Source organism: Lepidochelys kempii, chromosome 1, assembly GCF_965140285.1.
Source record: "Lepidochelys kempii isolate rLepKem1 chromosome 1, rLepKem1.hap1, whole genome shotgun sequence".
Taxonomy (NCBI): domain Eukaryota; kingdom Metazoa; phylum Chordata; order Testudines; family Cheloniidae; genus Lepidochelys; species Lepidochelys kempii.
In genome coordinates, this window is record NC_136380.1 from 263,183,695 (window position 1) to 263,200,672 (window position 16,978).

The 16,978-nt window shown below is 41.3% G+C and overlaps 1 protein-coding gene across 4 annotated transcripts in view; it reads right to left on the minus strand.

Annotated features, from left to right (window-relative positions):
- UBN2 (ubinuclein 2) overlaps positions 1 to 16,810 on the minus strand; it is a 103,190-nt gene extending 86,380 nt beyond the window's left edge. Inside the window, exons 1-3 of one of the 4 annotated variants that reach the window (XM_073327286.2) lie at positions 16,343 to 16,810; positions 9,066 to 9,155; positions 1,848 to 1,949 (exon numbers count right to left, since the gene is read on the minus strand). In XM_073327286.2, coding sequence (XP_073183387.1) covers positions 1,848 to 1,949; positions 9,066 to 9,155; positions 16,343 to 16,801 — 651 coding nt within the window. In that variant the 5' untranslated portion in view covers positions 16,802 to 16,810. Of the gene's footprint in view, positions 1 to 1,847; positions 1,950 to 9,065; positions 9,159 to 15,388; positions 16,281 to 16,342 lie in introns of those variants that run through there. The other 3 variants (XM_073327285.2, XM_073327288.2, XM_073327287.2) reach the window with 3 other exon arrangements.
- Between the last annotated feature and the right edge of the window lie 168 nt (positions 16,811 to 16,978).

A 16,978-nucleotide genomic window follows, 5' to 3' on the forward strand; every position in this document is an offset into this window, starting at 1 on the left:
ATTTGAGGCAGTTCCACAGCAAAGTGAGAATTCACAGTGGCCCTCAAGCAAGAAATCAACTGTTGCTTGTCTTTCTAGCTACTCTAATTGCATTTGAGCACATAACTATCACTGAAAAGCCCAGACTTAATTTCTGCCTCTGATTAAAGTACTAACCAACATTACATTCAAAAGAGGCTTTGCATGACGTAGGCCAAGCAACACACTTCTCTTGGGTCCAATTTCCTTCTCCTTCCCTCTGGCTATGACTCACTTCAGTTCTCTTTGCTCCACTCTCTCTCAAGCCTTCTGGCCACCTTCCTCTATGAATAGCAGCTCAATATTGCTGGGCCTGATATGACTCAGCCTACACCCAGACCGCCACTATTGTCCTTGTCCTACAGGCAAAAAGCCCTGCATTTTTACTTGCCTGGATAGCACTTCACTTATCTGGGGCATCCAGGCAATAGGATTTCCCTCAGCCTGTTTGCTCCCTTAATTGTCTGATATTCAGTGAATTCCTCATGAGTTTACTGCTTCTGGTATACTTAAAGAATTTCCAGCTATTTGTTTTTATATCTAACTTCTCTTCAGATACCCTCTTAGGATAGGTCTACCCTACAAGCACTATAGCAGAACTACAGCATGGACACTTGCTACAGTCACAGAAGGGTTTTTTCTGTCACAGTAGTTAATCCATCCCCTTGAAAGGCAGTTAGCTAGGTCAATGGAAGAATTTCTCCATTGACCTAGAAGTGTGTATACCGAGGCTTAGGCTGATTCGAGGGTGTGAATTTTTCACACCCCATGGGCAACATAGTTAGACTGACTTAAGTTTTAGGTGTAGACTAGGCCATAGCCTAATTTCCATCTAAGATTTTACCTGGAGTGAGTTAATGCTTCTATTTACTTCACTTCGACTGGATGTCCAGTTTCTGAAGTTTGGGTTAAATAAGCTATTGAATCTTGCTTCTAAGCCATACTGGCTTATCACCAGTACTCCTTATGTACTTATTTCAATAACAAAACATTTAAAGTTAATGAAAACAAGGTGATTAGGTTCTCCTCCAAAAAACAAACATTCCTCTGAAGTGTTGGAAACCCAAACATACCAGCATTTTGCCAGAACAGGAGACGCAGTCAAACAAAACTAGTCTAATTTCACGAACAAAGCTGAGCGAAGTATGATAAAGTGAACTATTGATCAATAAGGAAGTCAATTTGATTTTTAAAATCTCTGGTTTTAATTATCTATGGGATAGTAAGGCAAATAATTAATTTTAATATACAGTGTACCTTTGTTCTTCTGATGCAATGATGCCTGTGAATGGCTATAAAAATTAATACAATAATAGTTTCTTGGGTGCCTGAAGTCATTTGTGTCTTTTGGATTCATACCATGCACACAGCAGAAAGTAAAAAGTATGTTCCCCTCACTCTCCTTAGAAATAAGTACACCGGACCCTCGCTGGAACGCACGCATATATAGCGCGAATTTGCATATAACACGGTCACGGCCATGGATCCCAAATTTAATTATTTTAATTACAGGTTTCAGAGTAACAGCCGTGTTAGTCTGTATTCGCAAAAAGAAAAGGAGTACTTGTGGCACCTTAGAGACTAACCAATTTATTTGAGCATGAGCTTTCGTGAGCTACAGCTCACTTCATCCGATGAAGTGAGCTGTAGCTCACGAAAGCTCATGCTCAAATAAATTGGTTAGTCTCTAAGGTGCCACAAGTATTCCTATTATTTTAATTGCAATTCATTTTAACGCAGTCCCCGCATGGATCCCAAATCCGGCGTTCTAGCTAGGGTCCGGTGTACTGCCTCACGTCTTTATTCCTGTTTAAATGAGATTTACTCACAGCTTCAGAGTTATCGATGAAAGGGTCTGTTTCATCATAGCCATAACCTATATCAATCAGATCCTGCAAACGATCCTTTCGATGCTTGTGAAACTTCCCACCCTGCAAAGAAAACAAAACTGTGGTAAGCCAGTCTGGGAATCACACTGTTCTGGTATCAAATGAAGTCTGTGACATAGAAACAAGAATCCTGGAAGGATGGCTCAATTTAGGAGACTACTAATCAGATAAGAGTTTTTCACCTCTTTGACACCTAGGACAACTCTGAACTAGTGAATATAGAAACCAAAAAGCCATTAATATCCAATGGCTATATTTTAAACTTATGCAAAAAAATTAGTTGGTGATGTGTGTAAATTCTTTATAACATCCACACCAGAAATCATGAGCAAAGCTGACATTCAAGTTGACCAAATGGCGGTTGACGCATGAAGGGACATATGAATCTTTAGCGCATCTGGCACATAAACATCTTGCGATGCCGGCTACAACAGTGCCATGTGAATGTCTGTTCTCACTTTCAGATGACACTGTAAACAAGAAGCGGGCAGCATTATCTCCTCTAAATGTAAAAAAATTGTTCAGCCAATTGCTCAAACAAGAAGTAGGACTGAGTTGACTTGTAGACCTTAATGTTTTACATAGTTTTTGTTTTATGAATGCAGGTTTTGTGGGTTGTTTTTTTTTAAAACAAATTCTACATTTGTAATTTCATCTTTCATGATAAAGAGATTGCACTACAGTATTTGTATTAGGTGAATTGAAAAATACTATTTCTTTTGTTTTTATAGTGCAAATATTTGTAAACAAAAATATAAAGTGAGCACTGTACACTTTGTATTTTGTGTTGTAATTGAAATCAATATATTTGAAAATGTAGAAAACATCCAAAAATATTTAAATAAATGGTATTCTATTAACAGCGCAATTAATCGAGGTTAGTTTTTTTAATAGCTTGACAACCCTCATCATAAAGTATTATAGCTGCAGGTAGACAAACTAATTTGAACAAGACCGAAGCCCTCTTCTCCCTCCCTCCCCCCCCCCCCCTTTTTTTTTTTTTTTTTTTAAAGACAAGATGACTTGAGCATATCCCTTTCAATATGAAATGGCAACTATGGAAAAACTATACAAGGGCAAATTTAGCTTTTGGTTTGAGCTTTCTGGTTTTAATTTTGTAACACATTCCCCAACTCCTCCTTCATTCAAAGAGCAGGTCAAACTTGGAATAACTTCATGTCACCACACGTACAGAACATTTTTCAAAGTTCTGAAAGGAAAATTAATTCTCTTTAAAGACGTACAAGGTATTCCTACAGGATTCTCACTCTTGGGTCTCCAATATAAATCATGCAGGAAAGTCTGCTAATTCTTACATTTTTGGCCTTCTGAGCCACCTCTAAGATGGCTCAAGAGCAATGTCCTTCTAAGCATGCTTCATCCCCATGTATTTCACTGGATCCAACAGTTCAACACTTCAACAGTTTCTTTCAAGAGTGGCAAACAAGACCTCCCTAAAGTTGAATTATATACAAAACACTGATTTTATATATCTATATAGCTCCCATTACTCTAGTATCTGAGCGCTTCACAATCTTTAATATATTTATATTCACAAAACATCGGATGTAGGGAAGTATTAACACCATTTTATGGAGGGGAAACTGAGGCACAAAGGAACTAAATGATTCACCTGTGGTTACACAGGAAGTCTGTGGCAGAGCATGGAACAGAACTCCGGTCTCCAGATTAAATATTTGTATTTGATACATGTAGTCAACCATTTTCTTCCCTAAAACACTCTCATGGAAGAATTCTTCTTTTGGAAAGGAAGCAGATTGAGGGATGTCCTAATAATGATAAACTAAACATCTCCCTTGACGGTATGAACTGAAGCAAGACCAATAGATAAACATATGGAGCAGGGCTTCAATGACTACTTTGTGTGTCCCCATAATTTAAATATCTTTTTATAGCAGAAAATAGAAGCTGCCTTGATTAAGGACTAACAGAACCCTGACATTTTCCTTAAGACCCAGGCCAGCTATATCACTGCACTGAGAAATGCCATCAGGCAGTAATTTTAATATGGTCCTCTAGCAATATTACCAGGGAAAGATGTCCAAAAAAAGTTGAATAGTGCTTCTAGGGATCGTCATCTTCTCAAAGTAAAACTTTAATGGTTTTTCAGTATGAAAGGATGGGGCTGTCCTCCAGCCAATTGAGGATGCAGGCATGGGAAAGTGTAAACAAACATAACAGAAAGCTTGAGTGGAATAAAACAAAACTAGGGAGCAGTAAGTTACACTCAAACAAGTGAAGACATTTGAACTGTCTGTGATTGCAATTAGAGTGCTTCTCGTGGGCATGCTTGCACTCTGCTGCAGATGGTTTGCAGTCACAACTGTAAGACCCACTTGTAGACACCACCTGAGATATTGGAGTCTGAGACCTGCTTGTGGATACCAGATGTACCCAGGTGCACCGGGTTTGGACTTAAGTTGTCACAAAGTAGATTCTTGGGTTGGAATGAAGTGAAGTGTCCTAACACTGAGCCACTAAACAAAATTCTTAGCACACTAAGACTATTATTGGTGCTGGCCATCCAAACTTTAAAAAAAATTGTTTGGCCAAAAAAACCCAAACATTAAAGCTTTCACCTTTTCACATGCAAATTTAGCATCTGTACCTGTACAAATTAAGACAAGATGTAGCAATATACTACAATCTGCTGCATTTCAAAAATAAAGTAACAACGTCAAAGAAAATCCCTAGTCAAATCAAAGCCATTCACTGAAAAAGTCAAAAATTACAGCCATTTCAGCTAATTCAATCTAACATATACACATCACTCAAGGTATTGCCTATGTCTCTCAAAGTTATCCAAGAGACACCACCTACCAATGTGGAAATAAAGGTGGTGCTTTTAAGATGCAGAGAGACTGCACTTAGATTTCTAAGTTTCAGAATCAGAAGCCTATACAGTTTTAGCTGCAGATATCAGTGGCAGTTGAAGAGGAAGGACCAAGTACCTTTCAGCTCATTACTTTTTTTCCATAGTAAAGTATGCACTGTGTAATTGTGTCTTTTCATATTAAATGTGATGTGCAGAAAACCATGTATTGAATTATTCTGAACACAAGAAGACAATGAAAATACTTCATTGCACAATATGCACTCAAAACTTAATGCGTTTAACTAGTGCCTGATGATTCCATCCTTCTAAGTGACTTAAGCCTCTACATCCAAAAGAAAGAACAAGGTTCTGGGTCCACTCTCCCTCCTAGCATCTGTAATCTATGTGGTGTTGAAAGCTCAGCGTGATCTTAGAAGAATTACATGGATTGGTCATTTGGGTAGTAATGTGAATCACAGACCATAGACTTGATTTAGCCAGGGAAGGGAAGTGGCTGCATGGATCAAGTGGAGAATGGGGCCCATTCAGAGCACACTTTTTTGTGTTGAAGTCTAACATTTGCAGGAGTCAATCCACCTAGAAAATTCTGCCTGATCAAATGAGCAGCTATGTAAAGGTGTCCCTGCTCATAGTATGCATCTACTTTTATGGAAAAATTTTCTACTGGCATGCTTTTTTCCTTCTTCATTTGGTTCAATGAGATTTATGCCTGATTTTTATTTATTTATATATATTACACACACAGGTCTGCTTGAAAACTAGCCTACGCATAAGGTTCTGATGCTGGCTATTTACCAGCTGAATCAACTGGGTGTTCCGGCGAACCACAGCATCTAGATGAGTGATCCCCAAACTTTTTCTGTCGCCCTCTCCCTGCCACACCAGTAATGGAATCTATCAGAGCAATGGTTTGGGGCCAAGCCACAGTTCAGGGCCAGGATCGCAGACCAGCGCTAGAGCAGAGCTGGGGGCAGAGCAGGGCTGGGTGGTACTCCCTCCCTGAACACTATGGGGGCTGGCCCAGGCCCCGCTGTGCCTCCCTGAACATTCCTTCATGCCCCCTAGGGGCATTCTCAATATATACAAACATTAACCAGTTTAATTTTCCAAAAATAGTTAGTTTTTAAATCTCTACAACCAGAAAATAGAGACTCTAAGTTTTCAGAAAAAAGTTCTACTTCACTGAGTTAACATTTTTTTTTTTAAAGTTACAAGGGCAATGGGAGGTAAAAACTGAACTTAGGATAGGAGTTTAGTTGCACCTTTAAATACGAAGAAATTGTCTCTCCACAATATTTCAAGACATTATCAAGGAAATGCATTTCATAACATAATTATATACTGTATAAAAATATTGGTTTTAACAGTTTAAATTTTTCTCAAGTTTAGTAAGTGCCATCTTGCTCTTTTATTATTGGAGAGGGTAAACAATAGCTTTCAATTGCCTTTTTCTATACCAGACATTTTATGTACCTACGTCATCTCTCCTCATTAGCAATCTCATCCCCCATAACACATCTAAGGTATTGTACCTAAAAACAATTATCTCTGCATAATATATTGATATCAGACTGAATGTTTCTTATCCTATTAAGGAAACTTGCCTTTTTGATAGGAAAAATTCCAGAGAAGTCAGAAAAATCAGTTTACATAGGGACATTAATACCAAAAGTCTTTTTTCTAATGAAAGGCACCACACTGACAGCTCTGGATATTGAAGTCTTCTAAATACAATTAAGTTATTTTTTTTATTGCCAGCTCATAATTTATCATCTAAGACTATCCATGTGAATTTAAGGAGCTGGCTGGGTGTGGTGTTAGATAACATCTCTTGGTTTCTACTTTGGCATTTATTAGTGGAAGCTTGTTTCAGGGTGGACTATCTAAAAGAAAATCAAAACAATTAAAATAAATTAATCATGATTTAAATTACCGAGCAGGGAACATTGATTTAAGTAACCGATTTTAATCTTGTTTTGCATTTGTACGTTTTAGCTATTTTCCGAAAGAAAAAGTTGAGTCTCATTCATTGGTAACCATTTCAAACATGCTTATTTGCAACTAAATGTAGTTTTTACACCAAATTCAGTAATTTCTTACTAACCAGAAGGATATACTCTATACACATTTATTTAAGCAATTACATAGCTTAACATATATTTGAATTTGAATTTTTTAAACAAGTTAGTAGATGGTGATTTTTTATTTACTATATGATTAATTTTTACTTATGATTTCTGTCAAGTTCTATTTGGATTGAAATTGGAAATCAAAGAAAAATGCACAACAGCATTTAGTTTATTTATTAAATATAATTACCTTAAAAAGGTGCCAGACACAAGAAACAAGTTTAATCAAAATAAGTTTTGCATTTAGAACTCACTGATTTATTAAACAAAGAAAATATCTGCAGTTAGTGAATTAAAGTAATTGTTTCTAGTCACCATATCCTTCAAGATTTTAGAACCAGCAGATCTCATCCTCTTATGCCTACTTTTTATTCACATTTGAAGAGGAAAACAAGCTTTCCTGCTTTTTCATTCCCAACCAGTTTTTCAACTCTGAATGAACTACTCATTGAACTGAACTGAAAAATATTCTCTGCACTGGCAGTTACTGCTGTCAAACTCTGGTTCCAGGTGCTTGGCCCATGACTTCCCCAGTTCAGTGGTTTGACTTTCTTGAAAAATTTCAGCACCAAACATACTATTTAATGTTTTAAGTGATGTTAATAGATTATAGTAAATTTATGCCTTAACATATGTGAAATTATGACAACCTATTTAAAAAGTAAAAATTATTTTTATTTAAATTTTTAAAATCCTTTTTTTAAAAATCACTGATTTTTATCCACCCTGGCTTGTTTACATTACTATGCAGTGTTGTTCAAATTACTCTCAGTACTATGTTAGTGCTTGTCCCTAGCAGCCTGCAAGTTTTTTGTGATGTGGCAGCTGCCTGATAAAACTCATTCAAGACTGACATTTCTATTATACTTTCCAATAGAGGCATCCCAAAACAAGTATGGCTCTATCTTGCTGCATCTACGTTGGAGGTGGAATGTAGCAACTATTTAACAGTGCCCAATACTACTCCACAACAATTCAAGGAAAGAGAGAATACGGTATCAACACGGCTTACACAACCAGTGTTAGGAAAAAAGATTATGAGTAAGGCTATGATTCTGTCACAGAGGTCACAGATTTGGTGATTTTAAGAGATGTCCTCGAGTTCTTGAAAATTCCAATAACAGCATTAGAATTTATAAAAAATGAGAAATCACTTATTTCCTTTAACATCTGCAGTACAAGTGTTGAAAATAGCATTTTGCGAACCATTGTTGCCGGGGCCAACATTAGCGAGTAACAAGCAGGGCACTACTGGGTAACAAGTTAAGTTACAGGCAGTGGGGCTCAGGCTTTGGCTTTGAGAATCACGGAAAGCTCTGTTAGTAAATGACCATTTTACCCTCTAACAATTAATCTTGTCAGTAGATCTTGTCAAAATTATATAAGGTTTAATAGGCAATATAAAAGCTTCTGTATTGATTTAGTGAAAACTGCATTAGTATGTGTACACTTCTGTGATTTACTGTTTATTGCCCATATCCTGTCTGTGACTTTTAATAAAAATACCCGTGGCAAAATCATGGTCTTAATCACGATAACCACAGTGGTCAGTACCTACATTTTTATCTTTCATCCAAAAAAACTGCACCATCAGAATTTCTGGGGGGTTTTGTTGATGAAGCAGCTGCCTGACAAAAGGCATTAAATAATGACTGACATCTGAAGACTTGGACAAGTGGACTGTGATGGTAGCGTGGGGAGAAAAATCCTCTTGCAGAGTGGTCTGCATCACTGGTACAAATAGAGAGAGAAGAGTACCATCTATTGTCACCATCCTTGTATTCTGCAGCACATATGTTTTTCCTCTGAGATTTCCCATCCAGTACTGAAGAGGTGCAATTGACTTCTTCCCTTGAGAGATCTACCATGAGTACAGACCACTGTATAAGAGGTGCAGGTATTTGCTTAGGGAACCCACCTAAGGACATGTTCCAAGGCACAGATAATATCTAGTTGAGTTTTTTTCATTAGCATAGTTATTAGTTATCAGACTGAAAGTGCGTCCATTACAACCTGAGCAAATTAAATAAGATGAGAAACCTGACTGATATAGTTATAAGAATCAGCTGCGAAGTCAAAGTAGCAACCATACCCAAAAAAACCTGAAAATGTTAGCAACTGATGTTGTTACTAATAAATGGGGTGTTACAGTAGCTCTGCTAAAATACTCACATATTTTGCCTCAAATTTCTTGGCCAGCATTTCCACCTCATACCGCTCACGTTGTTCATCATTAAATGGATCTTCTGAGTGGGCAGGTTTCTTCTGAGAGAAGAGAGGTAGAAATTACACTTTAGTTCATAACTCTTTTGCTGGCATATCTGAAATCAGGCATATTCCAAGGTACAGTATACCCATTTGCCCAAGTAATTATCCTACCTGGCAAGTCTCAGCATTTAGCAGAAATGGGAGAACTGTGGTTTGAGGAGCAACAAAAGGAAGAATTACCTCCAAGAATTACAACTTCCTTATTGTTTATCAACATCTTTGTGATGTGATATTTTGGGATGATAAAAAGATGAACTTGGTATATTTTCAGCATGGAAGCAATGCAAAAGAACTATGACACTCAAAGCATAGCCAAAAATGGAAAAGAGGGTAATTCCCTTTGCATTCTCTCACCATCTCCTCCTTGCTCCTCCGAACAATAAGGAGTCACAGTACATACTGTCCACATCCAGTTGTGAGCTGGAGCCAGTTTGCACGAAGCGGTGGTTAAATTTTGAAGCCGGTTTAGAACCAGTTGTTAAAGGGATGGGCAAACTCCCTCCTGTCTGGCCCGCCTGAGCTCTCAGCTGGGGAGGCTCCCCTGAAAATCCCTTTTGAATTTTTACTCACCCGGCGGTGCTCTCGGTCTTCGGCAGCACTTCAGCGGCAGGCCCTTCACTCACTCCGGGTCTTCGGCAGCACATCCTTCAGTGCTGCCAAAGACCCCAAGCAAGTGAAGGACCTGCCGCCGAAGTGCCACCGAAGACCCGGAGCGACTGAAGGAACCAGTTCTTCAGCTTTTGGCAGCTCATCACTGTCCGCATCTGCTGCTATGGCAGCCACAGGGACGTTGCAAACTAGAGATTATGACTTCACTGTACAAATAAGCAGGAAAGAGGTACTGGTTTCAAAAAAGCCATTTTCACCCAGCTGTGGAGATACTGACATAAGGACAGGGCGGGGGGGGGAAGAGGAGAGGAGTGGAGACAAGAATATAAGGATTTTTGTTTGGGAGTAAGGGATAGCAAAGGAAGCCGGATTACTTTCCTCAGACAAGATTTCATCAATAGAATGGGGGAGTTGTAACAAAAAATACTAAAATGGTCCACAAAATGTTTTTTCGGGCTAATGCAATCATTAATGGATGCCAACTAATTTTACTGAGCCTGGCCTTTCTATCCTAGTTTTATTTTAGCATTTCAGGATAAGAAAATTAGTGACATTCTAAACTTACAGAAAGATAAGTGCCTTCTCTAATTAGGACATGGAAGACCAAACTAGGACCAAATAGCTACAATTGTAGCACAACGAAGGATTGTGAACTGTTATCTTATTCAATGTGATAGGGCCACGGTGAAGTAGGTCTGCAAGGCCCACATTTCTAAAGTTCACAGGGCTTTTGAACCAAGTGCTTAGAGAAGAGGTAGAAGAAATTACTTATCTGGTATTGATACCATTCTGTAATGGTATCAAAAATTTACTGCAGGGCTAACTAAACTAAACCCCTTGGTCACTTTCATTCCTAAATGGAAAAATCATGATCTATACTTAAGTTAGAGAACATATCTTATACTTTAAATGTTACATGAAGACAAAACATTGGCAGCAGAGGTAACAACTTAACAAGCACAATCTTGCACTGGCATATCTCAGCCTTTTATTTCTAGGTTAATTTCCCTCCTGTTGGGACCCCTAAAAGCCACACTAGATTGTAATATCACCTTTGTTAGTTAATACCTCAGACTTCTTAACATTTAAGGACAACTACTACTGCAACTTACCAAGACATCCTGCTAATCACACACAACAATCTTTCATACTTAGGGTTAGTACAGCACATCTTGTCAGCGCTAAACTAAAAGCCTTGACAAATTAATTTCTCCATCTATCCAGAGGAAAAACAGAGCAAGGGCTGCATATATTTCTTCCATGTAAACCCACCATCTGTTTCTTTCTCAGGGTGGGAAACCCATCTCTAGGCCAGAAAGAGGAATTCACTCTTCATGGCCATTACATTTTTGGACTCTTTGCTTAGTATGCCAACAAGGGGTCAATTATTATAGTGACATTTAAAAGTTATAACTTCCTTTGGAAATATGTATGAGAAAACTGAAATGCCCTTCCACTTCTTGCAGTAATCTTCTGTCTCTTGGGGATTCCTCTCAGGCTATTCCAATTCTATCAGACACCGTAAGATGGAAAGGCGTATTCCCTATCTTGTTACGCAACACCAAACTTTCACTGGGAACAGTTATGGTGAAATTCAGCAACTCCTTATACGCAAGTGGACAGCAAACAAAAGCTTTCAAAAACTAATCTTCCTTGTGCAATAGTAATGTGTAAAACTCAACAAGTTTATATAAAGACCTTATTTTAAAATCTGATATATTGCTAAAAATTATGCTGAATTCTAAAAGATAAAACTACTACTTATAAAAAAAAAAAAAAAAGAGAGAGAAATACACTGCTAATAACAACGTTAATCTCTGCTGAAAAGGAAGAAACAGGCCCAAAGAGATTCTATTGAAACAGCCATAAAGGATAAGGGTGTTAGTTCTTAAGCCTCATTTTAATAAGGATATTTTCCTCATTGCATTAACTGGCAAAATGTTAGTGTGGCTCTTCTAGATGACAAATATAATCAGTTCTGTTTTAACATCATGAAAGCCATTTCCCTGATATTTTAGTTTGCTTTGAAAAATTACATCTGTGATATATACAGAAAAGTGAGAAGTATCAGACTGAAAGACAGCAGGGCCAAAAGAGATTACTATCACCCCAAGGCCTATGGCCCCTGTATCTTGCAGGGCTACCCTCTTGTCTCATATCTCTTTGCTTTAAGTGAAAAATTCAATACTAGTAGCTATGGAGTCACAATTGCGCCTCTATAATATAACAACTGTTTTCCCCCTTTGTTGTTATCCTCATTTAACTGAGCAGACTTTCACTCCTGTCTTTACCTTAACACTTCTTTTTTAAGCCTCTACTGTTCAACAGTTTCAAAAGAGGAAGGTTTCAGAGTAGCAGCCGTGTTAATCTGTATCCGCAAAAAGAACAGGAGTACTCATGGCACCTTAGAGGCTAACAAATTTGAGCATAAGCTTTCATGAGCTACAGCCCACTTCATCAGATGCATAGAATGGAACATATAGTAAGAAGAGTGTTAGAGTGTTAAAGGAATTGGCGGATGTGATTGCAGAGCCATTGGCCATTATCTTTGAAAACTCATGGCGATCGGGGGAAGTCCCTGAAGACTGGAAAAAGGCTAATGTAGCGCCAATCCTTAAAAAAGGGAAGGAGGAGGATCCTGGGAACTACAGGCTGGTCAGCTTCACCTCAGTCCCTGGAAAAAAAACATGGAGCAGGTCCTCAAGGAATCAATTCTGAAGCACTTAGAGGAGAGGAAAGTGATCAAGAAGAGTCAGCATGGATTCACCAAGGGAAAGTCATGCCTGACTAATCTAATTGCCTTCTATGATGAGATAATTGGTTCTGTGGATGAGGGGAAAGCAGTGGACGTGTTATTCCTCAACTTTAGCAAAGCTTTTGACACGGTCTCCCACAGTATTCTTGTCAGCAAGTTAAAGAAGTATGGGCTCGATGGATGCACTACAAGGTGGGTAGAAAGCTGGCTAGATTGTCAGGCTCAACGGGTAGTGACCAATGGCTCCATGTCTAGTTGGCAGCCGGTATCTAGCGGAGTGTCCCAAGGGTCAGTCCTGGGGCCAGTTTTGTTCAATATCTTCATAAATGATCTGGAGGATGGTGTGGATTGCACCCACAGCAAGTTTGCAGATGACACTAAACTGGGAGGAGAGGTAGATATGCTGGAGGGTAGAGATAGGATACAGAGGGACCTAGACAAATTGGAGGATTGGGCCAAAAGAAAGCTGATGAGGTTCAACAAGGACAAGTGCAGAGCCCTGCACTTCGGATGGAAGAATCCAATGCACCACTACAGACTAGGGACCAAATGGCTCGGCAGCAGTTCTGCAGAAAAGGACCTAGGAGTTACAGTGGACGAGAAGCTGGATAGGACTCAACAGTGTGCCCTTGTTGCCAAGAAGGCCAATGGCATTTTGGGGTGTATAAGTAGGGGCATTGCCAGCAGGTCGAGGGACGTGATCGTTCCCCTCTATTTGACACTGGTGAGGCCTCATCTGGAGTACTGTGTCCAGTTTTGGGCCCCACACTACAAGAAGGATGTGAAGAAATTGGAGAGAGTCCAGCAAAGGGCAACAAAAATGATTAGGGATCTGGAACACGTGACTTATGAGGAGAGGCTGAGGGAACTGGGATTGTTTAGTCTACGGAAGAGAAGAATGAGGGGGGATTTGATAGCTGCTTTCAACTACCTGAAAGGGGATTCCAAAGAGGATGGCTCTAGACTATTCTCAGTGATAGCAGATGATAGGACAAGGAGTAATGGTCTCAAGTTGCAGTGGGGGAGATTTAGGTTGGATATTAGGAAAAACTTTTTCACTAAGAGGGTGGTGAAACACTTGAATGCGCTACCTAGGGAGGTGGTGGAATCCCCTTCCTTGGAAGTTTCTAAGGTCAGGCTTGACAAAGCCCTGGCTGGGATGATTTAGTTGGGATTGGTCCTGCTCTGGGCAGGGGGTTGGACTAGATGGCCTCCAGAGGTCCCTTCCAACTCTGTTATTCTATGATTCTAAGATATATATATATACATATACATATACATATACACACACACACACATATAGAGAACATGAAAAGGTGGAGTAAGAGGCTAATTTATTGAGATGAGCTATTATCAGCAGGAAAAAAATATCTGCTGCTAAAACTCATCTTAAGTAATTAGCCTCTTACTCCACCTTTTCATGCTCTCAAGAGAGAGAGAGAGAGAGAGAGAGAGAATCTTCTTACTATATGTTTCATTCTATGCATCTGATGAAGTAGGCTGTAGCCCACAAAAGCTTATGCTCAAATAAATTTGTTAGTCTCTAAGGTACCACAAGTATTCCTGTTCTTTTTCCAAAAGGATGGAGGTTCTTTAATGGAAAAAATCTCACCATTTGATGGTTTCACACTGTTCAGGGGAGAGAAGACATCATGATCTATTATTATAAAGCAGGACTCTGCAGGGAATTGATAAACAGCACTGATTTCTAAGCGCATGTATAATTCTTGTCTTTTCCGATACCCAACGTGAAACATGTTCCTTTTCATCCCAGTGGTACTAAAATCCACTAACCTGCCAATATTTTTTAAACTAGTCTACATGTGAAAGTTTTACTGGTATAACTATCAGTGAGGGGCATTATTTTTTTAAACCATTATAGGTATACCAGTACTACCCCAGGGTGGACTCAGACTAGTATAGCTTATTCCCATTCCCTTAAAGGAACATCTATACTGATTTAATGCACCTTTAAACTAGTATATCCATATGCACACAGGCAGAAGTTTACACTTTAACTATACTGGCATAGTTAAAGCAATATGGTTATTTTAGTGTAGGCAAGACCCTTGTCAGCACAATCACTAACAATGGTCAAAACTCGTAATTCATATTCTCTTGCTTTCAAAGAGGGAAAAGAGATGTGGAAAGGAAGTATATGAGATTATCACCTACCAGCCAGATATGAATATTAGATGTTATCAGAATTAAGTATATTAAGACCTTCAGGAGAAACTGGGCTAAAGAAAAGTTGGGAAGAAGTTAACCTCCACAAACACAAAACTCTGAACATTTAACATCAATTTCCAACCCCCTCTCCCAACACTCCTTAATGTTCATACCAGAACAGTGAACAAAGATGATAACTGTAATATTCCATACAGCCCCATATGCAGTATACAGTTTTCCAGCAAAGTGCAGACCAGCCATTTAAGTAGCCTGAACTGGCACTGTATTCTCACAGTAGCTACAGGGAGGGATCTCACTTTGGAAAGCAGATCCCACAGAAATAATTAGGAATGAAGTTGTTTATTTTCTGTTATCCCTCTATATTTCAAGGAGAAAGTGATGCTATTCCTTCCAAACAGAGCAGAGGATCAAGGGGGTGGGGGTGAGAAAGTAAGGTTGCAGTACCACCTTCTTGAAAGGCTTTGAAGGAGAGCCCGGGGCTTATCTACCCAATGCTCTGGTTTTCCAAGTCTAGTGGTGCTACAGACAACAGCATTTAAGCCTTTTGAAATCAATATATCCACCATAACCAGAATGATGTCAGCTACCCCCTTTCATCACCCCACCCCCCCAAAAAAGAGAAAACATACCCCAGAATTTTCTATATATTAAAAGAAAGAAAAGCAATAATTACAGGAGTCCTCTAGCGACTTCACTGCTGCCAGAATATTATACAAAAAAATGCTCAGATATTATGGTGATGGGCAGCACTCAAGAACTGATAAGAATAAGATCGCCCTAGAGTATCTACTTTAGCATTGCGCCACATGCTGGTCTCTAGTGAGCAGCAGGTGCTGCCTAGCTCCCATAAAGATGTATCCACAAGCTTTTTTGTAATCCACTCCCCAGTGCCAAAGGGGAAGCTTTTCTTGGGGAGTTCAGGGGCCTAGCCCACCAGTTGTGGGGTGTCCCCTCCAGAATTCAGGGTTTTTTCCCACTAGGTGAAGTTTTCAGCAGTTCTAACAATCCAAATAAGCCTGAGTCTACAGACACATGCCTCCAGTACTGCTACTGCTAACACTGTACTTTTGCCAAGCCAAGACCCTGGCACAGCTCTGACTCAGTTTCATCCTGCTGGTCAAAACCTTGCAGACAACTGTGACCTGACAGGAGCGGTCAGTTTCACTCCGCAGCTGTTTGGAAGAGCTCACAACTGCTGGAAAGGCAACACTTGACCCACTCACAGGGCAGAAAGACCTGGGAGAGACATGTAGTAATAGCAAGGCCTCCCCCACGCACTGGGGCAGCATACTGGAGCCCAAGGAGGGGCTCGTGCCGCAGACACCAGCCAGCAAGTGCGGAGATGGAGCCCCGCCGTCCGCACAAGGCACAGGGCAGAGGAGCAGGGCAACTGGGCTCCTCAGCAGCGCGCTGCCCGATCCATCTCCGGCGGGGCCCGCCCCCAGGCTAAAAGTCGCTCAGCAACAACCGCCTTATCTGCGCCGCCGGGGCCGAGAGGCTGCGGGCGCGGCCGGCTCTGAGCCGGGCGGGGAGAGTGAGCAGGCCCCGCTCCGAGGGCGGGGGCGAGGGGGGGGCCGTGCGGTGGGCGCTGTGCGCAGGTCCCCGGGGCGGAGTTGGGGTCCCGTACCCGCGGTTCCCCGCACAGCAGCAGCTCGGGGTAGCTGAACTCCACGCAGCTCTCCTCGGTTGGGTCCTTCAGCACCACCTCCAGGCGGACCGTCTGGCGTGGCGGTGGCGCCTCCTGCGGCGGCGGCGGCTCCTGCCGGCTGCTCTCGCGCTGCTGCTGGGGCTGTTGCTGCGGCGGCGGCGGCGGCGGCTCCGGCCGTGGGGGCTCGCGCTGCTGCTCAGGCCGGCTGGTCTCACGCGGCGGTTCCGGCCGGGGGCTGGTCTCGCGCGGCAGCTGAACCTGTGGCTCCGCCCGGGAGAGCTCGTGCTGCGGGTCGGGCGGCGGCACCCCCTCGCGCCCTAGCAATAGCTGCTGCTCCGGCTCGCGGCCCCCGGGCTCGCGCTCCAGGGACGGGCTCTCGCCCTCTCGTCGCCTCACGGGTGCCAGACTAATGAACGGCACCCGACGCGGCTCCGCCATCCTCCGACCCCCACCCCCCCCCCGTTCACCGGCCCCCCGCCTCACCCGTACGGCGACACTCCCCCGCCGGCTCCTCCTCCCTCCCCCCCCGATCGGAGCTGCCCCCTACGTTCTGGCTGCTACCACCGCCGCCATTTTGGAGCCCCCCCACATAAATAGAAGCAGGCCGCTAAGCCG